This window comes from Martes martes, assembly GCF_963455335.1.
Source record: "Martes martes genome assembly, chromosome: 1".
Classification (NCBI taxonomy): domain Eukaryota; kingdom Metazoa; phylum Chordata; class Mammalia; order Carnivora; family Mustelidae; genus Martes; species Martes martes.
The window spans coordinates 151,901,231-151,926,969 of NC_137888.1; the positions used below are offsets into that span (position 1 = coordinate 151,901,231).

At 40.6% G+C, this 25,739-nt stretch overlaps 1 protein-coding gene across 3 annotated transcripts in view; it reads right to left on the bottom strand.

Annotated features, from left to right (window-relative positions):
- Positions 1-11,317, bottom strand: part of STAC (SH3 and cysteine rich domain) — a gene marked incomplete at both ends in the record, with an annotated part of 143,705 nt that extends 132,388 nt beyond the window's left edge. For all 3 annotated transcript variants that reach the window (XM_080825850.1, XM_080825849.1, XM_080825848.1), the window contains one exon: positions 11,207-11,317. In XM_080825850.1, the coding sequence (XP_080681976.1) occupies positions 11,207-11,317 (111 nt within the window). The remainder of the gene's footprint in view (positions 1-11,206) is intronic.
- Positions 11,318-25,739: the final 14,422 nt, after the last annotated feature.

Consider the following 25,739-nt stretch of genomic DNA (forward strand, 5'->3'; position numbering starts at 1 on the left):
ATTCAGATTCGGAAGTTATCAGCTGGTGGGTGAAATTAAAATAGGTAACACGTCCCAGTAGAGATGTAGAGAGATTATGGAGAGTGAGAAGAGCTGAGGGCTGACACTAGGATGATGGAGAAGACCAACATTTGAGTGACCACTGGAGGAGAAAGTGATAGCCCAAAGGACCAGAGAGGAATTGTTCCAGCAGTAGAAGGGGAATCAATGGAGTGAGAGATTTAAGTGGGGGAGCACTGGTGTTTAACTCTTCTGATTCCCAGATCTAAGGAACTAATGCTATACAAATACAGTGAACTACAAAACAGGGTGTGCACAACATAGGAGCACATGGGAACCCCACTAGAGAAAGTGAGAATGGGAAGAGACTGAAGGAAGGTCTGGAGCTGTTTTATAATAACCCATCCAGGGATGTTAGTAAGATTTAAAGGAAATGAATAATTTTATGGAAAAATACAAATTAACAAATATGAATCATGCCAATTCGTTAAAAAAAGAATAGAATAATAAAATCGAAGAAATGTTCTCAGAATTTATTTTAAAATAGGTGTTAGGTCTAGATATTATTGGAGTTTTTTTTTTTTTCCCCAAACATTAAAAGAGGGGATCTGGGTTCTACAAATTGCTCCATGGAAAAATCAAAAACAAAACAAATGAAAGCTTCTATAGAAATCTTCCCAAATTGTTTTTTAAAACTTGGCATATCCTTAAAAATAAAATCTGACCAAGAACACAAAGTAACTATTACAGAATAATCTCCCTTATGTATATAGATGTAAAAAATAATAAAGTACTGGCAATCAAATCCTAGCAGTTTATTAAAAGAAAATCCTCATGGCCAAGTAGGACCTTTTCCAGGAATGTAAGAAGGGTTTAATATTAGGCTATCTATAAATATAATCCATCACATAAAGAGGCCAAAGGACAAAAAATAAATAAAAAAGAAAAGAAAAGAAATCACACGATTACCTTGATACTTGCCAAAAAGTCATTTGAAACAATTCCACATCCATTCCTGATGGAAATTCTTAGTAAGCTGAGAACATTACCCATCTTAACACAAGAAAGACTGTCTCAGTTTAATTGTGAACATGAGTGGGAAGTCTGGAATTTGTAGAGAAGGAGGTCTTAAGGACCTCCTTTGCAAAGCACCACCTTATGCTTCTCAGGCTGAGTGTGTAAATTTGCAGTGGCTTCCACAATGGGTTGATAAACAAGAGAGCTAAGGCCACTCCTTAGCACCCAACACTGTACAATGCACACTTACAGAGGGTGTACACTTATGGCAAAACAGTGTTGGCATTTAAAGTAAGCCAGGCATTAGCTCAATACTTCCACTAATATTTACCGTATTTTGGGAGTGCAGTAAGCCCCTGTTCCAAACATACCCTAATCTCCCACCTCCCAAAATGAGAATTATATTTAGAGAGGTGAAATTATTATTGCAAATATTATGATAATCTGATAATGATAGCTCACATTTATACTTATTATGTGCCAGGCACTGTGTTAAGCACTTAGCATCCACTAATTAATGTAATCCTAATGACAATGCTGCAGAAGGGCATTATTATGCTCACTTTACAGAAAGAACAGTGAAGCTAAGGAAAGCGAAGTACAGGGAAGCGTATTAAGTGGCGTCCCAGAGTGGTACTGTGGATGTGAACACAGCTATTTTTGACTCCAGAACCCATGCTTTGAGCTGCTAAGCAAGACTGTATTTCTTTATTGATGAATAAGAAATGGAATGTGGAAGATCTTAGGTTATAAAATTAATATAAAACAAATGCCCTATATATCAGCTCTCAGCAGTCAGAAAATATAAAAGAGATGGTTTATAAGTGCAACCCAGAGTATAAGACACCCAGACAATAGCTAACATAGAATTGGGCAGAAAGGATTTGAGGAAAACTCTCAAGTGTTTATGAGTGTCATAAAAGGCATGTCAATACCTAATGATACATACTATGTTCCTGGATAAGAAACCCCATAACTAGTAAAGCTTTCACTGAGATGATCTTAAAAGTTTCATGCAGTGAGTTCCAAAATATCATTTTTATAACTTGGTAGAAAAACAGAAATGTGTGCAGCTAAATAAATGAAACTCCCAAGAAGGTACTTACATTACCAATTATCTATTAAAAAGCTACAATGATTAAAAGGTTATAGTAGTCATGCCAAAGTACTGTAGAGTAATACATGCAAAATCATTAGAATATAACAGATGACTCTAAAGGAGAACCTAGTACATATTAGCATTTATTACATAATAAGTGTAACATTTCAAGTCAGTGAAAAAAGAATGAATTATTCAATAAATGGTTTTAGAAATACTCAGTAATCATTGGGAAAAAAAAATTAGAGTTCTCCCATACCACATAACACCAAAAAAGCCAGATGGATTAAGGTGATAAAAGTAACAAGTATTTATTAAAGATCTAGAGAAACAAACAGATTATTATTTATCTGCTTCCAGGATGGCAAAGACCTTTCTAAATATAAATGGAAAAAAGAAGCCATAGCTAAATAAATCTGAGACCCTTAACAACATGACAAAAGAAATCTTCTATACTGAAAATGTCATAAAATCAAAAAAGCAAGTTTCAGTCTGGGAAAAGTTAGCAACATATATTAAAGATCATGGTTTTAATATTTATAAAGAAGTTTTAAAAAAATCAATAGGAAATGGATGAATGTTCTATTAAAATGGACAAGGATAGATAATATGATCAGATAATATGCAAAAGAAAAAAGACAAATATTTTTTAAAACATAAAAATAATCCTTGTGTAAATAAATGTGATTAAAACAATAAGAAAAATTCCATATATCTTTGTCCTTCAAATGTTCTGATTTAAAAGGCTATGAAACTACAACTTAACCATAAAACCCAAGCAATCTGGTTAAAAAATGGGCAAAGGCCTTGAATGGACATCTCTCCAAAGAAGATATACCAATGGCCAATAAGTACATGAAATGATGCTCAACTGATCATTCAGTAAATACAAAATAAAAACCATGATAAGATACCACTGAACACCTATTAGAATAAAAACAAAAAACCAAAAACAAAACAAAACAAAAAACCAGAAAATACGAAGTGCTGGGGAGGATGTAGAGAAATTAGAACCCTTATGTATTGCTGATGTGTATCTAAAATGGTGCAGCCAGTGGGGAAAGCAATATGATGATTCCTCAAAATATTAAAAAAGAATTGCCATATAATATCACAATCATGTTTCATGCCATATACCTGAAAGAAATAAAAGCAGGGACTTGAATGACATTTGCATACCTAAGTTCATAACAGCACTATTCATAATAGCCAAAAGATGGAAGCAACCCAAATGTCCCTTGATGGTAAGTGAATTCGTGTAACTGGGAAAGAAGTTCAGAGAGTGAGAAAATAAAAAAATAATAAATTATGAATGATATCAAATATTATCCTATTGAAAATACAGCAAAATTTCTTAGCTTCAAAAAATGTGATATATCCATATAATGGAATATTATTTAGCTTTTCAAAAGGAAGGGAATTCTGACACATACCAAAACATGAATGAACCTTGAAGATTTACATTAAGTGAAATAAGCCAATCACAAAGGGACGAATATTATGGAATTCTTCTGAAATGAGGTAGCTAGAGAAGTCAAATTCAGAGAATCAGAAAGTAGAGTGGTGATGTCAGGGGCTGGAGGCAAAAGGAGATGGGGAATAACTGTTTAATGGGGACAGAGTTTCAGTTTGGGAAGATGCAAAAGTTCTGGAGATGGATGGTGGTGACAGTTGCACAACAATGAGAATGTATTTAATGTCACAGAAGTGTACACTTAAAAATGGTAAAAATGGTAAATAATAAATTATGTATATTTTACCATAAATTAAAAAAACAATACTAGGGTGGTTGGATTTTGATGCCTAAATAGAATGGAGACTTGAAAAAGAATGAACGAATGAACTAGAAACAAATTTCTCACCAACTCAGGTTCATGATAAAGAAATCTTAACATAGTCATAAAGCAGAATATATACATACATATATACATATTTCCTGAGAATTCATAATTACAGATCTGCCTTCATATAGATTTAAGGCTTAAATTTATATAACACAATTTGGTCTGAGAACCTCCAAACTGAAAAAGTAATATAAAATTAGGTTCTCAGCTAGTGATGCCCTGGGATACCTGCAGAAGCAAACATTCTTTCTTTCTTTGTGTTTGTTTGTTTTTAAAGATTTTTATTTATTTATTTATCAGAGAGAGAGAGAGAGAGAGAGAGAGAGAGAGAGAAGGGTATACACAAGCAGGGGCAGAAACAGGTAGAGGGAGAGGAAGAAGCAGACTCCCTGCTAAGCAGGGAGCCTGATGTGGGATTCCACCCCAGGACATTGGGATCATGACCTGAGCCGAAGGCAGACACTTAACTGAGTGAGCCATCCAGGCATCCCAGAAGCAAACACTCTTGAGTGGTATATGTTATTAGAAAAGCAAAGGCAGCAGTGCAATCCTGAATCTTGACCCCTACCTCACACCATACCAAAACAGTGATTCTAAATGGATTATAAATCTATGTGTGAAAGGCAAAACAACATTTCTAGGAAATAATATAGAAGAATACCTTCATGTCTTTGGGGTAAGCAAAGATTTCATAAATAGAACATAGAAAAGCTTAACAACCATAACATAACACAGCATAACCACCATTAGTGGGAGTATGAATTGGTACAGCTACTTTGGAAAGCTGACAGTATCTGTACATATGCCCTACAACCTAGCAATGTTGTTCCTAGGTATACACCCAAAAGATGTGCCACAAAGGATATACATAAAAATGGTCACAGCAGTACACTTATAGCCGCCAAACCCAAGAAACAATCCAAATGTCCATCATCAGAAGAGTAGATCAATAGTGAACTATTCATCTAGTGGAATGCTATACAGCAATGAAGAAGGAAAACTAGTGCTACATGCAATGGCATAGATGACTTTCATAACATACTAAGTGAAAGAAGCCAGGCATAAAAGCATATACAGTATATGGCTCCATTTACATAAAGTTCATATAACTGAGATTAATTTATATTGTTAGAAGTCAGGATATTATTTATCTTTGGGAAGGCAGAAATACAAATGGGTCTGAGGGAGATTCTGGGGTGCTGGTAACATCCTATTTCTTGATTTTGCATTGGCTGCAGACAGATAAAAAGTTTATATTCTGTAAAATTCATTAAGCTGGAATCTTGTAATGTGTGCCTTTTTTGGTATGATGTCATATTTCAGTCAAACTTTACTAAGAAGTAAAAAGCTATGGTATAATATTTCTTGAGGGCACTGTGTCAATGAGAATAAAGGACCTTAGAAGTATTTATATCTGGACCCAGCAATTCTACTTCCCATGAAACTAATCAGAAATATAATAAAAGGTTCATGTAGCAAGACATAAATTTTAATATTTTAAAATATGTGAACGGTAAGAAAGAATCTAAATATGCAGTCAGAAGGGACTTCTGGGATAGATCTGGTGTAACAACAAAGTAGAATATTATACAATTTTGAATACTCATGTTACTGATTATCTAAGAGTATAAGGAAACTGCATAACATCAAGTGGAAGAAAAAGTACAAACGCATTTATGTATATACACTGTTCCAGTTTTGTTTCAAGGGTGTGTGTGCATGCATAAAGGAAATGTAAATGAAAGAAATACAGCAAGAAACGTAACCATCCTTATCTCCAGGTTGTTGTGTGATAAAGACATTTTTCTTTATATTTTTCTGTCTTCCAGTTTTCTACAGTGAATACTTGTTATTTTTATGATTATGACAATAACTCAGTAAGGACATAGCTACTGTTGTAAAACCAGCTGCATCTGAGAAATGCTTAAGATTATTTGGTAACATGGCAGTCAACAGCTGGTCACTGTTGCCAGAGCTATTCCTTTGGACTGAATGGTAAATAGGAAGGGGAAGAAGAGAGACTAATTACAAATGATTCCTTCACATACTGTGGTTAGAAAGAGGAGGATCTTGACAGTCTACCATTCTTATTCAATTCTTATTCTCTATTTAATTTCTTCGACAGTCTACAATTCTTAGAGTCTAAATCAGTGTTTCGCAAACTTGGCTGCACAATAGAATCATGAAGGAATCTCTACAACAATACTGACCTCTGGGACCCTCATTGAGAGATTTCCATTTCGTAGTCTAACTGATGGACTGGACTCCCCAAGGGATCTGAATGTGAAGCTAAGGTCCCATTTTCTTTCATCTTCTCTCCTGAATAGGAATTAAGTCCCTTATCAATAATATCTTCACATATACTTATGAGATGCGCTGGGCACAAAGGAGGCACTCGATAAACAGCTGCTGATTGGTGAACACACACCTTTCTGGAAGATGCAGCGCACATCCTTAGGGTTAAGAGATTCCTTCACCCTAGCTCGGATGGTAGTCCAGAGTCAGAGAGAACAATGGAAGGAGGGGACTCCTTGGTCCATGGCTCCTATGGGCTACGGGGTGGCTTATATCCCTCTTCCAAAACTGAAGTCATAGGCTGGTGAGTCAATGGCTTATCTTCGTCGGGGGTGCAAAACAGCTAAGGCGAAAACCCTCAGCACTCAAAAGCATAAGTGAAGTCCAAAAGGAGGCAAATTCAGTTATACCATTGGAACATCAGTTTTAGTTACTGAAATGATCCCAGTGATGACATGTGGGGTTGACTAGGGATAGAAGCCATCTAATGTAAAGCAGGAAGGGAAAGTAAATAACGTTATATGCTCATATATGCTTATGGCATACTAAGTTACAGGCTTTACAGGCTTTACAAAACCCATGTCAACTGGGTATTAGCATACCCATTCTAGAGGTTAGGAATCTGAGATTCAGCGAGGCTAGACAACTGGCCCAGAGTCATAGGGCAACTGATAAGAAAAGATCTCAGTTCTTCTCGGTTTGGCCTAGAAACCTATAATCTCTCCACAGCATCTTGGGTCATATAAGTGATGTCAGAGGGTATCCACAAAAAACCTTCCTATTTGACCTTAGTTAGAGTTCTATGCTGTCAGTAAGTCAGTAGGAGAAGGGATATTCATTGAAATAAGGGATGTTGAAACATGACATTTTTCTTAGTATTCAACAGTCTCTATACTTAAAAAACAAATGAGGTTGTGGTCTTTCTGGAACAGTTAGTGGAAAGATAGAGGGGTAAGTTTCATCAGTGGTTTTCACATTGTTTCACTACAACTAATTTTATGAAAAAGAAAACCACATAAACCACATTACTACTTCGGTTCACAGGCATATGCTCTGAGGAAATTGTCCTGGGGTACCCAAGGTCCAAGAGAGTGTTCTTTTTTTTTTTTTTTAAGAATTTTATTTATTTATCTGACAGACAGAGATCACAAGGAGGCAGAGAGGCAGGCAGAGAGAGAGGAGGAGGAAGCAGACTCCCCGCTGAGCAGAGAGCCTGATTTGGGGCTCGATCCTAGGACCCTGGAACCATGACCCAAGCAGAAGGCAGAGGCTTTAACCCACTGAGCCACCCAGGTGCCCCAAAAGAGTGTTCTTAAACAGAAGTCCCACCGCTAACAATCTCTGTGATTTAAGGCAAGTCGTTGTCTCTCTCTTGGCTTTGATTTCCTCAAGAGAGAAAAGAGAAGACATTTCAGCAAACTCTGAGGGCTCTAGGTACTTGACCGATCTCATACAAGCTGTGGATCCTTTCCCCAGGTGATGTACCTCTGTGCATAACTGCACAACTTTGAATGCGGATTCTGGTTGTGCATGCATCTTCCAAAGACCATTTGTGGACCCCCAAAGAACACACTAACCCTTGATGAAAACACCTGGCATATGTGATAAGGGAACTGCAGTCATGCTCACTAAAAAAGCCCTTATCTTTTAGAGAGGCAACCTGAAATATTTATGGATGGAATGAACTGATGTCTGGAATTTGCTTTCAAATGATCCAGTGTATCTGGGGAGAGATGGTGGTGGTAATGGAAATAACAGATGCAACAAGATCACCCAAGAATTCGTCACTGGGGAAGCCAGGTAATTAGTTCCACAACAGTTCTTTATACTGTTTCCTCTACTTTCGTGCCTGTTGAAATAAATTTACACAACAAAAATTATTCCTGATTTAAAAAATACTCCGAGCAGATGATCACTTGTGTTTCCAACTGCAATAACCTATGATGTTGCATTCCCAAGAACCTGCAAAGGAAATGGACTTCCAGAAACATGCTACAGGCTCAGGGCACAGAACCATCCTCTTCCACTCCTAATGGACTCTCTGTTCTAAAGGGTTTATTGTGGTCTCCTTTCCCAGATATTTCTGTGACATTACATTTAATTATCTCCATAAATCTATTTTTGGAGGAAGAGTAGCAAAACCAAACCAAAGAAGCTCAACAAAAATTGGTCTTTAATCATTTCACATGCAGCTCAACTCGTTTTCAAAGATTTCTTAAGAGAAGACGAAAATACTGCTGTAAATGACTTTGAGTGGCATGGGAGCTATGTGGTTAGGGTATTACGGGAACGAGGAGCAAGTGAAAGAATACACAAGCATGACGGATAGATGTGGTGGGGGCGGGGCTCCAGAGCTCTGCTGCCCAGCACTCTGTCCTGGTTGTGTCACTCAACTAGCTGTATGATCTTGGGCAAGTCACCCAACCTTTCTGAGCTTCTGCTTCCTTATTCATAAAATCAAAGAAACAGGCAATCTCCCTCATAGGGTTATTGTGAAGAATCAAGTTGTACCTGACATAGAGTACACATTCAGTAGATGCTGACCAGAGTTCTTTCAACTGTGTAAATATAAAAATAGATCTTAAAAAGCTGATGTACGATATAGATCAAAATGTTATCAGTAGTTGCCTTGGATTGTGAGCCAATGGGTTATTTCTTTTTCCTTTATTTTTATCTGGGCTTTTCAAATTTCTACAAAGAGTATTTTGCTACCCTTATAATCAGAGAAGAAAAGTCTTTTAGAAGGTAATTTTAAAAATCTTTCTTGCGGAAGTTTAATGCCCAGAGAGGCCTAACCCATGTGGTAGGTTCGTAAACAGACCGTCCAAGCAGAGTGAGGTGAAACGACTACTATTACCTTGTTCATGCTTTCCTTTCTATGCTCTCCTCTTCAGGGCAGAAAATCCCTATAAATGGCAGTGAACTTTCAGATCTGGCACCCCTGGTGAAGAATAAATAGAACCTTCTTCTGCTCCTGTTTCATGCCCTCCAGCCCCCTTACCACGTGTTCCTCCATGCCAGCAGCTAAGCTTTTTTTGAGGGGCTTGGACCCCTTTGAGAACATCACCAATGCCACACCATAAAAATTCACATTCGGGCACACTATTTTGCATTCAATTTCCTGGCGTTCATGGCCCATCCCCTGCCACCCCCGGGCCATCTCCACTGATTAAAAACACCGAAGCCATGACAAATTTCAGAACATATACACACCCTTGAGGTGTGTAGCCCACTTGGAGAAAAATTGGCATGTACAAATTTGAAAGCCTAGTCAGAGAAATCAGTGGATAATTATGGGTATTACATATGTAGTTTTTGCTCTGCCAAAGAATTTGCATCAGGATATCTATAAATAGCAAACCCATATAGTGTGTTTAAACCATGCCATGGTATACGCAAATGCTAAGCCCCTTCCAGAACACACCTACTGCAGAGCAACAGGCCCAATTCAAAAAGTTTAGTACCGGTTTCACTCTCAAGTTTTGCTGCATTCATTACAGTCCATGAGACCATCTTTGAAATGGCCCCTAACCCAAACTCCTTGGGTGGCTGATGGTCAATGATAGACAATGATGAGACACCCAGAAACTTCCAGTCAAAAGAGAGGTGGTAGGTAAGTGTGTGCAGGTTATGAAACAGCTTTGGAATGGGTATCTGGGGTGGGGTGGAGCCCCTTGATCTCAGGAAGGAAAAGGACAAACACAGATTGAGTCTTTACACTGCACGGGGTCATTTTACCTACTCTTCACAGTGACCTTGGAAGGAGGGTCTTGTGCCCCTATTTCCAACCAAGTTTTAGAAAAGTTGACACACACATGCCCCAGACCAGACCTTTATCAGGGGGAAAAAAAGATAAAGATAGTGCAAAGCTCTCTTTGATGGCTAGCTTCCAGAGGCTGAGATGTGTATAGTGCCCAGCAGCACTTAAACCAAGAGCCACTTGGCTGTGATTTTGATCCTGCTGATTTGTCAATGGCTTTTAGGGATGTACCTAAACGAAGAGAAGGATGGGCTTGTTTTGGTCCCATCTGCCCTGCCCTCCAAACCGGCATCCCCCTTCCCTTCACTCCTATACAGGAACCGCCCAGAATTCCAAAGATGCCTGGGGAATTCACAAGGAGATCTGTGTAAAGAACCGGGAGCCCTGCACTTAAAGAAATCCGTATAACCACAAACTCCATCTTAGGATTTTCACTCCAGGCTAAGATGCCATTTGACATGTCACTGCTAACGTCCACATTTTACTTGTCCCTCTTCCAAGATTTCCAAACGTGTGCCTGGCCCCCAAGAGAGTTTCAGAGGAAGTGGAACGGTCAAGTGCTGCGGGGCTGGCTTTGTGTATGTGTGTTAGTGTAACTCATAAAAAGCAAGAAGTTCTCCAAGTATTAACTTCCACAAGAGGAACCTCAACTTTCCCACGAACGCGGCTTTTTCCTTTTGCTTAGCTTTTCCGAAGTTAGGGGTGAGCCCTTAAATTAAACAGAGTCTCAGGGACCCCTGAGTGTCTCAGTGACACAAACACCCCTTTACTGGCCACAAGTGCCCTAGCTTTTCTGAAGGCGGATCCCTCGCTATCATACTTCATCCTTCAGAAGCAGCAGAACACCTCCACGTGCTTTGGGCACCAGCAGGCTGAAAGCACAGGACCACCAAGCCACCAAGCACCCAGGAAAGCGGTCTCTGAGCTTGGAGTCAGTGCGCACCAACCAGCGTGTGCTTGCGGGGAGAAGCCAGCGCAGCCTCGGGTCTGCGTGGGCAGGAGGCTGGGTCCACGCGACGTGGTCCAGCAGCGTTACGGCGAGTCCTGCCCAACATTCTAGTCTCAGGGGAGCCCTGAGGGTACTAAGGGTACGTCTCCCGCCGGCGTCGGCGCCGGTTCCAGGGAAACGAAGGCGGACCGAGAGGGCAGGAGAGTGAGTTCATGTTTTCTTGGGGCAAGTGTGCGCGGTACCTTGGATTCCTGGCTGCTGGTGGATGCAGGAGAGGGCGGCTGCTCGGCGCTCGGCGCCTCCTTGGGCAGCCCGTCCACGCCGTCCTCGCGGGCGCCGCTCGGGGGGATCATCCTGGCGGCGCGGGAACGGTGTTGGGCTCCCGGTGGAACAGCGAGGCTGGCCTTCCCGCCGCTCGGGCTAGCTCAGCCGCGGGTCCCAGGGATTCCCATCCTCGCCCAGCCGCCCACGCGCCCTCCCCGGACTCCGCCTGTGCGCACGCCCGTCCCGCACGCCCGCCGCCCCTCGCCGGCCAGCGCACTGGCGGGACTGGCAGCTGGCAGCGGACGGGCGGCTCGGGAGCGCTAGCCGGCCGCGGGGGAGGCGGGGCGGGGCGGGGCGGGGCGGGGCAGGGCTGCGCGGCAGCCGCCGGGAGGCTGGGGGTGGGGCGAGGGGTGGGGGCCGCGGCTGAGGGGTCCTGCAGCCCGGCCGCGAGCACGCGCGCCGACCCGAGCGAGGGGTGCCCCAGGAGGGGTAGTGGAAGGCAGACAAAACCCGGGAAGGATTCAGCCCGGAGGGACCACCTGCAACACCACCCTCATTCCGCACCCTAAGGGAGTGCGGCTCCAAGGGAGACGGTGACTTAGCTAAGTTATTTATAGGGCTCAGTGACGGAGAGCGGGGAGAGCTGGGGTTCCCCTGCTTGAAGGCACTCCGCGCTCCCCCATTCAGCCTTGGACTAAAGCAGAGACGAAATGCAAAGAGGCTGTGTCCTCATTTTGCTGTGTGCTTTTTGTGCTCAGCCCTCTAGACTTTTTTTTAACCTTATTTAATCCTCAAGGCCAACCTCTTGGGCTGGGTAGCATCACTCACATTTTATAGACGAGGAAACCGAGGTTCTAGGGAGGCTAAGTAATTTGCTTTAAGTCGTTGAACTATAAATAGTGGATTGGAACCCATTTTGGCTCAAAAATCCATGCCCTTTGGACTCTGAGGCCTCAGATGGAGGCCAGCTTTGCATGGCTGAACACCCCACAGGGTGTTTCTGCATAGCAAGGAGTTCAGGGCTGTTCACGGAGGGGCAAACCAGTTTGCCTTAATAGAACCTTTGGAAACAGAGAGATGCCCCGTTGAATAAAGGGACAGAAGGATCCATTATGTTTTGAAGACACAACCTATGTTAGGTATTTAGGGAAAGGAAATACATCTGGATATTTAAAAGATCTTATTTTTTCATAAATACAAAACTCCCGCAATTGTCTAACAGAAAATTGCAACAATATGTTCCAGGTTTTCCTGATTATCTGTAAATTTTGCAAGGCCAGCTTCATGGGTTTGCAACCTGTGCAGTCTCACACAGGACTCTGTACTTGGTTTGATGCTCTTCCATCACCATCTTGAAATTCCTTTATTTTTAATTTTTTTTCAACTATAATTTCGTTGATACACAGTGTTACACCGGTTTCAGGAGTCCAACATAGTGATTCGACATCTCTATTCATTATGCTCTGCTCTCCACAAGTGTTGCTACCATCGGTCACCATACAATGTTATTACAATAACACTTACTGTATTCTCTGTGTTGTACCTTTCATTCTTGTGATTTATGTGCTCCGTAACTGGAAGCCTGTACCTCTCATTCCCCTTCACCCTTTTTGTCCGTCTTCCCACCTCCCTTCCCTCTGGCAACCACCAGTTTGTTCTCTCTGTATTTATGGCTCTGTTTATAATTCTTAATAATATTTGAACAAGGGGCCCTGAATTTTCATTTTGAACTGGACCCTGTGAATTATATATCTGGTCCTGCATGTTTGCCTTAGCTCATGTCTTTGGAAAGAACCTATTACTCTCTCTATCGTGGACATCAACTGAAAGCTCCTGTTCTAAGCATCAAGCTCTTAATGGGCATTTGGCTCTCAGAGAGCTCCAAATACCCTAGTGGCCCTTAGCTTCTTATTTGACCAGGCCAGATCGGCTAACTCAAATGGCCACAGTTCTTTCCTTCTCAAAACACAATTCCTAATTGCTCATTAGATACAAAATTCTAATAGCCAAAATCACAAGAGCAACAACCAGAGCACACAATGACAGGGGCAACGGTATCAACGGATCTTTACCCAGCATCTCCTCTGTACCAGACATTGTGTTAGAAAATAATGATTGAGCAGAGAGAAAATATCAATAGATTTAGTCTGTTGTCCTGGAGTGGAGAGCCTGGTGAGAGAGAGAGAGAGAGAGAGAGAGAGACAAAGAATAATTAAATCATACACACACACACAGATTTTACGAACTGTGATAAAGAAAAATATAGGAATCTAATGACTATGAACAAATGCAAGGATTGAACAAGTGTGTGGCCAGAGAAGGATCTTCGGAGGAAGTGAAGCCCCCCAGGATCATGGGCAGTTCCAATCTTGGTAAGTAAGCACACCGTGACTTAAGTACAAAGAATTTTTCATCTTTGGATCTTATTTTATTTTATTTTTTAAGATTTTATTTATTTATTTGACAGAGATTACAAGTAGGCAGAGAGGCAGGTAGAGAGAGAGAGGAGGAAGCAGGCTCCCTGCTGAGCAGAGGGCCCAATGTGGGGCTCGATCCCAGGACCCTGGGACCATGACCTGAGCCGAAGGCAGAGGCTTTAACCCACTGAGCCACCCAGGGGCCCCTTTATTTTATTTTTTTAAAGAGTTGAAGGCCAGCTGTATGATCGCACCCTTCATTTTAGAAAATGCTCAGACTTTGATTCTGTGGGCTTTGGCTTCTTCTGGAGCCATTTGGTAGAAAGATATTATCAAGACCATTTAAAATTTTAAAATGCCATACTTGGGGCGCCATGGCATAAAATGCCATGCTTAGGAAGGGTACAAAAAAGAATAGCAAGGAAAGAAGAGAGAAGACAAGCAGAATGACCAGGGAATGGGGAAGTGATAAGGATAAAGGAGAAAGGGGTCTCAGTAAGGTGGTTCTCCATGTCTGATGCATGGGGTTGTTGTGAATAATGAGATATGCGAAGGGTATGGAGTGTGGCAGTTAAATCAATGATAATAATAACTGCTAACCTGCACTGGGCTTCTGCTATGCTATAAACATTTTCTTTGTGTTTTTTCATTTAATCTTTTATTTAACGAGATAATTATGCTAGGTTTTACGGTGAGTGTGGGAAGAGGGACTCGAACTCAGATAGATCCTGCTCCTGGGCCAAGTTTTGGCTACCGTGTTCTGCTGTCCCTTACACATATGTGGAACCCAGATCTGGTGAAGAGGCTGCAGGCCTTAAAGAGAAGAGTGACATAGATTGACAGATAGAAGCCTAGGAGAAGCATAGGGAGAGTCCTCAAAGAACGGAGAGTTGCCCATTCCATTCTTGTATCTTAAAAGCGAAAAATCACCAGATGTACATTTTGGAGGTGATAGCCAAGAAGTCAAGACAAATGTGGCAGGAGGCACCAACTGCTGTCATTCAACCTGTGAAGGGGCATTAGTTTTCACCTCTGGCCACCTTGCCTGAGGAACCTGCCTGGAAGCCAGAGAAACCCAACACTTTGCCCAGAGTCCTACCAGCAACCCCACCAGCCTCTGCTTTGAACAATGGTTAATGTGGGACTGCAGTCCTCACAACAACTCCTGACTGTTCCCTCCTCAGCATCAAAGCTAATCATTTTATTTGGAGATTCCTGTTATCAGGGCAGACGAGACCCAGTGCAAGCCTTCTTAACCTGTTTTTGGATGTGCCAATTAATAATAATGACAGCAACAATGATGGTAGGTTATATTTGAATAGCACTGTTTGATGGCATTGAAATGGTCTCCCACTGGAAGGACCTGGAAAAGGCAGCCTCATAGAGCTAGTTTCTGGTTAAGATCTGCCTCTATTCTCTAAAGAGTAAATTTGTGGGCTGCTTCTAGTTGTTTCTAACCTCTGGGAGTTGGAGGGGGACTTGAATCTTCACATTTAGCAGAAGGGCCATGAGCCTGAAGTTCAAACATCCCAGCTCTTCCACTTAAAAACAACAAGATCTTAGACAATTGACTTGATCTGCCTCAATCTTGGTTTCCTCAAGTCTAAAATGAGATAATGATTCCTACTTCATAGAGTTTCTGTAAGGATCAGAGTACTAAAGGCCTGGTCAAAACTAGTCTCATGCTGCTAATTATTATTGTTACTATCATCGTCATCATTAGTTGTATGCTTTTGCTCAAATATATTCACTTTGAGTTGGGTTTTCTGCTCATTACAACCAACTGCATGTACAATGTCAAAACAGTTGAATTTCTATACACTATTTGTGAAATAGCAGAAAAAGAAATTAAAAACCAATCCCATTTATATTTGCACCCAAAATAATAAAATCCCTAGGAATCAACTTAACCACGGAGTTGAAAGACTTATACTCAGAAAACTATAAAACACTGGGGAAAGAAACTGAAGACGACACAAACATGAAAAGATACTCCGTGCTCATGGTTTGCAAGAACCAATATTGTTAAAATGTCCACGCTACCCAAAGTAAGCTACAGATTTAATGAAATCCGTATCAAAATACCAGCAGCATTTTTAACAGAGCTAGAACAAACAATCCTCAAGTGTGTAAAGTGTGTATGGAACCACAGAAGACTCAGAATCGCCAAATCAACCTTGAGAAAGAAGAACAAGCTGGAGGTATCACATTTCTAAAATTGTTGACAGCTCCTACCTGGAAATTTCAGATGCAGTTTCTTATAGAATTTGGTCCTTTGATTAGTCATTAGCATGTATCTTCACATATCCTCTTCTGTGGGCTCAGGGTAGTAGTTTCAGAGGTGTGAGAACCCCTTCACCCTGGTCTTTCTGTTTCTCAAAATGCCCGGTCTTTTCTTTCTACCAGTTTTGGTGCTTGTCGCCATTTCCTGAATCTGAGAATCCCTTACCATTGTTCTCCATGGACAGCTTTCCTCCAGTTTCGGACCTCAGAGCCCACCATCTAAAGAATCCTGTTTCTTTCTTTCCTTATTTGGTGTCCTTCAGGATCTAAGCTCTGTGGCGTTGAAGACCTCATGTCTCCTCTTCATCATCTATTTCTGGAACTTAGGTCCTCATATAATAGGTGCTCAGTGAGTATTTGTTAAATGAGTGAAAGATAAAATGCCAGTCTGTAGAGAAACTTACGGGTCTGATGGAAAAACTCTTGTAGAGGGGAAACTCAAAACTCACAAAGGTTAAATACTGTGCCAAGTTAATTAATATGTGGCACAATGAAACACTGTTTACTTGTTTACCAATCTCAATGCTCAATGCTGAACTCAGATTTGGAACATGTGAGCAAACTACTAAAAGCACGTGTTTCTTTCCTGAGTCTTCAAATTTATTATCTTACACAAAATATTTCTTTTTTTAACAGCATTTTTAAAATTAACATATAATGTATTATTGTTTTAGAGGTACAGGTCTGTGATTCATCAGTCTTACACAAATCACAGCACTCACCACAGCATATACCCTCCCCAATGTCCAACACCCTGTCACCCCATCCATTCCATCCCCCTTCTCTCCAGCAATCCTCAGTTTGTTTCCAGAGATTAAGAGTCTCTCATGGTTTGTCTCCCTCTCTGATTTTGTCTTGTTTCATTTTTCGATCCCTTCCCCTATGATCCTCTGTCTTGTTTCTCAGATTCCTCATATCAGTGAGATCATATGAAAATTGTCTTTCTCTGATTGACTTATTTCACTTAGTGTAATATCCTCTAGGTCCATCCACGTCATTGCAAATGGCAAGCTTTCAGGTTTTTGATGGCTGCATAGTATTCCATTGTATACAGATACCACATCTTCTTTATCCATTCATCTGTTGATGGACATCTAGCCTCTTTCCATAGTTTGGCTATGGTGGACATTGCTGCTATAAATATTTAGGTGCATGTGCCCCTTTGGATCACTACATTTTTATCTTTAGGGTAAATACCCAGTAGTGCGATTGCTGGGTCATAGGGTAGCTCTATTTTCAACTTTTTGAGGAACCTCCATACTGTTTTCCAGAGTGGCTACACCAGCTTGCATTCCCACCAACAGTGTAGGAAGGTTCCCCTTTCTCCGCATCTTCGCCAACATATGTAGTTTCCTGAATGATTAATTTTAGCCATTGTGACTGGTGTGAGGTGGTATCTTGCTGTGGTTTTCCCTGTGATATTTTCCTGATTTCGAGTGATGTTGAGCTCTTTTTCGTGTGTCTATTAGCCATTTGGATGTCTTTGCAGAAATACCTGTTTATGTGTTCTGCCTATTTCTTGATTGAATTATTTGTTCTTTGGGTGTTGAGTTTGACAAGTTCTTTATAGATTTTTGATACTAGCCATTTATTTGATATGTCATTTGCAAATATCTTCTCCCATTCTATTGGTTGTCTTTTGGTTTTGTTGACTGTTTCCTTTGCTTTGCAAAAGTTTTTTATCTTGATAAAATCCTAATAGTTCACTTTTGCCCTTATGTAAAGTATTTCTGAATACTCTTTTCCAAAACAACACCTTTATCATGATTCAAATAATATCAAAAAGAATCCTGAGGAAATTAAAAAATCTTCCCGAATTCTACCACCTATTTGTAATAACTGTTAGATTTTTGGTAAGCTGCCTTTTCAAAGCACATGTATATATGGGTATATTTTAAATGTATATATATTCACATAAAATGATCTCAGGACACAAAGGGTTCATGTCTTTAATAATAATTCATAAAGATAGTTCTGTGTCAATAAATGTAAGTATACATTATCCTTTTTTTAATGAATGTGTATCCAATTGTATAGATGTGTCATTATTTATTTATGAAGGAGCTTTTATGCTTTTTCCTAGGAACTGTTAGAGGGCAATTAAAAACTCATTTATCTCTTGTGTTCCTAAATGTCACCCTGGCACGGTAAGTACCATTAGACCCATTTTGCAGATGAGGTCGTCAGAAGCCTGAGAGGTTTTATGACTTTCCCTAATGGCAAATGTAGAGTAGAGATTCCAGCTCCCACCTTTGGACTCTAAACCTCAGATCCTTGCCACACATAAGCAAACTGTAAAAACTCAGTGGGATCACTGCTATATAAGGGGCTTGAGCAACATGACCTGAGAGCATGGGCCAGGGGAGGAAGAAGTCCATCAGTGGAAAGGGTGTTTAGGAAGGTTCTTGTGGAAATTGAAAGGTGACTATGGTTTTGGTGAAAGGAGTCTTTTTTTTTTTTTTTTTAAGATTTACTTATTTATTTGAGAGAGAGAGAAAGAATGAGCAGTGCGGTGGGGCAGAGGAGGGCATTGAGAGGGAGAAGCAGGCTCCCCACTGATCAGGGAGCCCCATGTGGGACTCGGTCCCAAGACCCAGAGATCATGACCTGAGCCAAAGGTAGATGCTTAATGGACCCAGCTGCCCAGGTGCCCCTGGTGGAAGGAATCTTGAGTGGAATGTACAGTGTCCATACAGACATGGAGTGTGCTAGTGCAGGGCTGTTCAGGTTTGGTTCCTAGAAAACTACAGTTTTTTTTTCTTTGTGGGTAAGATGACACACATGATTTTCAAAAAAGGGAAATGTTGGAGAAATCCTTTGAATAATCATTTTAGGTACTTTTATAAATGGTCCGTGGGGAAAGTTGAATCCCAGTCAGCCTGGGAGGAACAACCTTGTTAGTAACAAAGGGAGGAAAAAAAGAATGATGAGGGTTTCTGGAGGGTTTCATGGGTCACAGAGTAAGAAAGAGCCAGCGTCCGGAGTTCTGAGAGACACACATAGATTCTCAATGCCTGGTAGCCAGACACGGAGAGCTATGGCTCCCTCTGAGGCAGGGACGTATTCTGTTCGCAGGGCCCTAAAATTCAAACACACGTGTCACTTGCACACTTACAATCTGTAGAGGATTATGGATATTCAATGTATGCTCGGTTAATCTGTATCTTAAATGACATCCATAGAAATGAGGAATAAAGAGTGACTCTCAAAAACGAAAACCAAGAACTCCAGCAAAAATGGATAATAGTTCCTGCTCTTTATCTCTAAAGCTTTGCATTTACTTTGAAATATGTTCTAAAAGCCTGTAGTGTCATGCTGGGGGCAAATGAATCTCACAGATTCTCTTAACTGTTTTTCAGAGAGGGGTTATATTACCTCTTTGTCTTTCTGCCTTCTGTAACCCTCTCTGTTCCTCCAGTAACTCACTTGGCAGCCATGAGCCATCCATCAGGCAGTTGACAGTTGGTCTGGAAAAGATGACTCAGACGTTAAGCCTTAAATGCTACTTTCTTCCCTCCATAGCTGAGGCCAACTTACCCACAAAACCTGGACTTAGGAAACATACCCCTGTTTCATCTGTCTTTATTCTTGTAGAGTTGGCCCATTTTGTCTCCTCAGTTAATAACGACACTGGATGCAGGTAATTACAGTGCGGAGTAGAGTAGGAGTTAATATTGATGGTGGTGTTATTCGGACAAACACTCAGAGGGGTTGTTGGCTGTTTCTATCCAGTTTCCTCCCCAAAATGCAAGCTGCCACAACGCCAGACTCTACCAAGCAATGGCCTAGGGCTCTGAGGTCACCCAACCTGGCTAGTAGTTTTATATGACATGGAATCCCTGAGTTCCTTAGACTGCAGGTAGAGCTGCTAATGTGTCAATCAGAGAAACACCCAGATTTTATTTTATTATTTTTTAAAGATTTTACTTATTTATTTGTCAAAGAGAGAGAGAGAGAGAGAGTGCACAAGAAAAAGAGCAGCAGACAGAGCAGGCAGAGGGAGAAGCAGGCTCCCTGCCGAGCAAGGAGCCCCATGCTGGACTCAATCCCAGGACCCCGGGATCGTGACCTGAGCCAAAGGCAGGGGCTTAACCAACTGAGCCACCAGGCATCCCAACACTCAGATTTTAAATAAAATCTGAAGCATTTTACCATTTGCTTTTCCTCAACCATCTTATCTAGTGAGTCACCATGTCCTGTCGCTTCTACTGCTTCTGTGGTCCTGGGAGTAAGGCGTTATTCAGCTTAAGATATTTGAGATCATTACAAAACAAGGCAGAGATATCTAAATAAATGAAGTCCTCCCTTTATTTGCTGATTTATTTATTGATAGTTGCTGAGAACTGCTATGTACCAGGCCCTTTATTAGATCCAGGGATAGAGAGAGATACATGTTTCTTTCTTGACCCAGGGGGAAATTCAGCTTATCGAGGAAGACAGAACTGGGGACGAATGATAACCATGAGTATGAAGAGAGGCCATAGCCACCAGGGCAGGAAAATGCTAATTCCACTGAGGAGCTAGGAGAAGACTCACCAAGGGGAAAAACATTATTATTGAAAGAAAAGGAGCAATTTTCCAGGAGGAGAAGGGGAAGGCCATTCTTGGCATTTCAATATGAGTCTACTTTTCTGCTTATATTTTCTGTGGCTATTTATTTTACTATTGTTACTCAGGGAGAAGTGGAGGGACCTAGAATTGTCATCATCACTCCTTGTAACTCCTTTTTCTCATTTTAATTTGTTTTTTAATTGTCCCAAACCTAACCCACATCCTGCTCAAAATACCCTTGCTTCAGTGACACCCACTATCATGTTTTGAAAATAGCTATCTTAGACATGTATGCTTATTTGAGAAATATATGCCATTAATTCGTGTGTATAAGTGTTTTAAGTTGCATAAAACATCCTACACTATAGCATATTTCCTCTTTCTAATTTATCACAGGAAAAACAGTTTCATTTTTAAAGTAACTTAGAAGTAAAATATGCAGATTATTTGTTCTCTTTCCTTGTCATATAGAATTTGATTATATGAATCTGCCATAATTTATTTAATCCATTATGTGTGGCTGGACTGTTAGGGTGTTTTCATTTATTCCCTATCACGAATAGGGTTGCTTGAACATTCTTGTGTATGACTTTTGGTGCTGGTTCATAAGCACAGTTACAGGTTCTAGTTGTTTTCTCCAACATGGGTACTGCGTTATTTTTTATTTCATCATGGTAGCTTTATTTGCATCTCCCTGATGGCTAATGAAGTTGAACCCCCTTGTCATATGTTTGTTGGACATTCAGATTCTGTCACAAAATAGAAAAAAAGAAATCAGACAAAGAAGAGTACATACTATGTTATATAATTTATGTAAAGTTCAAGGGCAATGGCCATATTTAGGAAAGAAGGACAGTTCATAACTAGAAAGAAGCACTGTGACTTTTGGGGGCACCTACCAGTGGAGCTCTCCACCTTTGGTGGTGGTAACTCACTGAACTATATGTGAACAATCTGTGAGTTTTTCTGTCCATATATTATGTTTCAATAAAGCATGTAAGAATTTTTTTTTAAGATTCTATTTTATTTGACAGAGAGAGAGATCACAAGTAGGCAGAGAGGCAGGCAGAGAGAGAGGAGGAAGCAGGCTCCCTGCTGAGCAGAGAGCCTGATGCAGGGCTCCATCCCAGGACTCTGGGATCATGACCTGAGCTGAAGGCAGAGGCTTTAACCCACTGAGCCACCCAGGCACCCCAAGCATGTAAGAATTTTACAAATGCAAGGTAAACAATCCAAATAAAAGTGAGTCATCTTCCACTTATAAGAATATGGAGAAGATATACTTTTCCCTAGTCTTCCCATTAGATACAACTAAAATCCCTGAATGTTTTATGTAAACCAAATGTAAGAATACTTTGAAAGGTGGAGAGGAGGCAGAATGGCTTGAGATTTCTGGACCTAGGGGATGCCACAGTGGTGAGTTCCCTGAATTTTCTTTTTGTCTTATACATCCCAGAGTTGGAACTGAACAGGCTTGCAAACCAGAAATGCCAATGGGGACAGACCGGGGGGGTGAGGGTGGGGAATGCCAGCCAGAGGCTGCTTTTTCTAGTTAAAGTGTCAAGAAAGGGTCAACCCAACAGTGCAGACAGATTTTAGACAATAACTGCTCTCCTGCAGCCAATGCCACATAAAAAACTGAGACTGTACCCCGAGCCATGTCAGCAAAGACCAAGTGGGGAGCCCAGGATTCCACTCTTACTAGGCTGTGAGGAGGTGTCCCAACATCCCTGCTGGGGCGGGTGTCAGAAAGTGAAGTAGGGATCTGGAACTTTAATTTTCATCAGCTAATAATGAGCTTCCCCCACCCCATGCCCAGTGGTGTCGGTGGAGACCACATGGGGCGGGGGGCTTTCACTCTCACTCAGCATTAACAAAGGGCCAACAGGCCCTAGGGCTCTAGATGTCAGTTTCAACTTGGCAATAAGGTGGTACCCTGCCCCACTTCCTCTGCAAGAGGAGGAACAGAGAAAACTAGCTCAAAGTGAAGGTTTAAATACATTCAGTCTCGTAACACAATGCAAAAACATCTAGGTTTCAACAGAAAGTTACTCATCATATTAAGAAACTAGAAGATAACAAGCTGGATGGAAAAAGGCAATCAGAAGACACCAACAGTGATATGACAGAGATATTAGCATTACCTGACAAAGATCTTAAAACAGCACAATAATGCTTCAAACACCAATATGGCCATGTTTGAAACAAATGAAAAGTAGGAAGCTCAGCATAGAAATAGAAAATCTCAGTAAACAAATAGAAGACATAAAGAAGAACCAAGTGGAAATTCTAGATATACAAAATACAGAAATTGAAACAAAATTGAATATTACTCAACTGTCAAGAAGAATGAACTCTTACCATTTGCAATGACTTGGATGAAACTAGAGGGTATTATGTTAAGAGAAATAAGTCAGTCAGAGAAAGGCTGATACCATGTAATTTCACTCATATGTGGAATTTAAGAAACTAAACAGATGAACATAGGGCAAGGGAAGTAAAAATAAAATAAAATAAAAACAGAGAGGGAAGTGAACCATAAAAGACTCTTAATTGTAGGGAACAAACTGGGGGTTGCTGGGGGGGAAGGGGTTAGGGAAATGGAGTAACTGGGTGATGGGCATTAAGGAGGACACTTGTTGGGATGAGCACAGGAGGTTATATGTAAGTGATGAATCACTAAATCCTACCCCTGAAACTAATAATACACTATATGTTAGGTAAATTGAATTAAAAAATTTTTTTAAAAAGCTCCATGCATGGATTCAGCAGCACAAAGAAGGAGAAAGAAGGAAGAATCAGTGAAGTGGAAGCTACAACAATAGAAATTGACCAGTGCAAACAAAAGGACAAAAATAAATGGAAAAGGTGAAGAAAGCCTCAGGGCTAATGGGACTATATAAAAAATTAATAGTCACATCATCAGAATCCTGGAAGGAGAGGAGAAATTGAGTCAGGCTAAAAAAGTACTCTAGGAAACAATGGCTGAACATGTACCAAATTTAGCAACAGATATAAACCTACAGATTTTAGAAGCTAAGAGATTTCCCCAAAATGGAATCCAGTGAAATCCACACCAAGACACCTCATAATTAAACTTCTAAAAACTAAAGACAAAAAAAATTCTTGACTGCATCCAGAGAAGAAGTGACACCTTATCCATAGGAGAACAAAACAAAATAAAACAAAAACTCAAAAATTAGTTCAGATGACCAAGGATTTCTCATCTGGAATCATGAGAGCTAAAAAGAAATAACACTGTTTTCAAGTACTGAAAGAAAAGAAGCATCAACCCAGAATTCTATGATCACTGAAAATATCCTTCAGTTCTGAAGGGAAATCAAGATATTTTCGGATGAAAAACAAATAAGAGGATATGTCACTGGAAGGTTACCATAAATAATGGCTAAAGGAAGTTCTCTAAACAGAAAGGTAATGATAACAGAAGCAAGTATGATGCATGAGGAAGGAAGAAAAACATGGTAAGCAAAATTGATCAGTAAATAGAGCAGGCTTTGAATCTCTTCTTGAGTTTTATAAGTTCTGTTTGACTGCTGAAGCAAAGATAATAACACTGAGTATGGTTCTAAAGGTATGTACAGGTAATATTTAAGACAATTATTATGAATGGGGGAGGGTATGTGGATGTAAAAAAGGTGAGGTTTTAATATTTCACTCAAACTGGTAAAATGATACTGCCAGTAGTCTATAATAAGTCAAGCATATATAATGTAATACATAGAATAAGCACTAAAAATGTTATATACAACTAAGGTTGGCTTCTTTGAAGCCAAAGCCACTGGAGCCATAAACTTATAGAAATATTGACTAGAAACAGATTTTTCTGAATTGCCAGAGGATGAGGGTAGACTAGCTTCAGAGCGAGAAACTCCTGGGACCCAGTGTTGGGGGGACTTCACACTTTTATGAGCTTTACTTTTAGTAAACTCAACAGATCCCCTCAGTGAAGATCACAGGAAAACTTCCTCATGTTTTGAGCAGGGAGACAGAAAAATAACTATTTTGCCTTAGGCCCAGAGCAATCTCCATAACAAAGTCAAACACACCAAGGGAAACAACTTTTTCAGAACCCTGTCTGAACTGGAGGGGAGGGCACAAGCCCTGTGCTCTAGCTGATCAGCTGATCCCACAGGAGAAGTTAACAGTTCTGATACGTATATATGTGCATACTGAAACTGAACAATTACATCAGTGGATAGCGGATGACAGCTATTGGTGGGAGCAAGTTTCCCACTGCTGGTGGGAGATGCATAAAGGTGGAGATGAGAATGATCCACATGGTAATGGATTAAAAGTTGGAGACATCTGAACTCAGATGTAACCTAATATAGACATGGATGACTACATGTAGAAATACTAATATATAAAGATATATTAATATATGTACCTTATATATTATATATATACTATATATATATATACACACATCTCGTATACCTTATACTTTATATTAATATATACCTTAGCTTTTTAAGATTTATTTATTTATTTGAGAGAGAGAGAGTGCACTCACGTGCATGAGTTGGGGGAGGAGCAGAGAGAGAGAATCTTCAAGCAGGCTCCCCACTGAGCATGGAGCTGGATGAGATGCTCCATGAGGGGCTCATTCTCATGACTCATGAGGTCATGACCTTAGCCGAAACCAAGAGTTGGATGCTTAACAGACTGAGCTACCCAGGTGCCTTAGTAATATGCAAATATATATATTTGTTACATACACACACACATACACACACATACATGAGTGGTATGTACACATATTTGTCTTTCGCTATTGTAGAGGACCTATAAGAAAGCACACCTCAGCAGCAACAAACACACTGAGTGCCCAAATCTTGGTTTCAAATACTATTTCTATTAAAAGGGAGCCGTGTATATAGCCCTAATATTAACTATTGTGTCCTACTCACAAACAGTGATCTAAGCCATGCCATTTCCACCACAAGAAACATTCCACAAAAGTCAAATTCAAAAAGCATGTACTGAGGGCTATTAGGCACCAGACACTGTTTCCAGTGGGGTCGGGGTGCAGAGGGGGAGGGAGAGGGACAAACAGATTCCTCGCTGAATGCAGAGCCCATCACGGGGCTGGATTCCAGGACCCTGAGATCACGACCTGAGCCAAAGTCAAATGTTTAACTGACAGCCACCCTGACATCCCTCCAATGCTTTTGTGTGCATTGCCTCACTGAAGTCTAGGAAGAAATATTATTATTTCTACTTTGCAGGTGAGGACCCT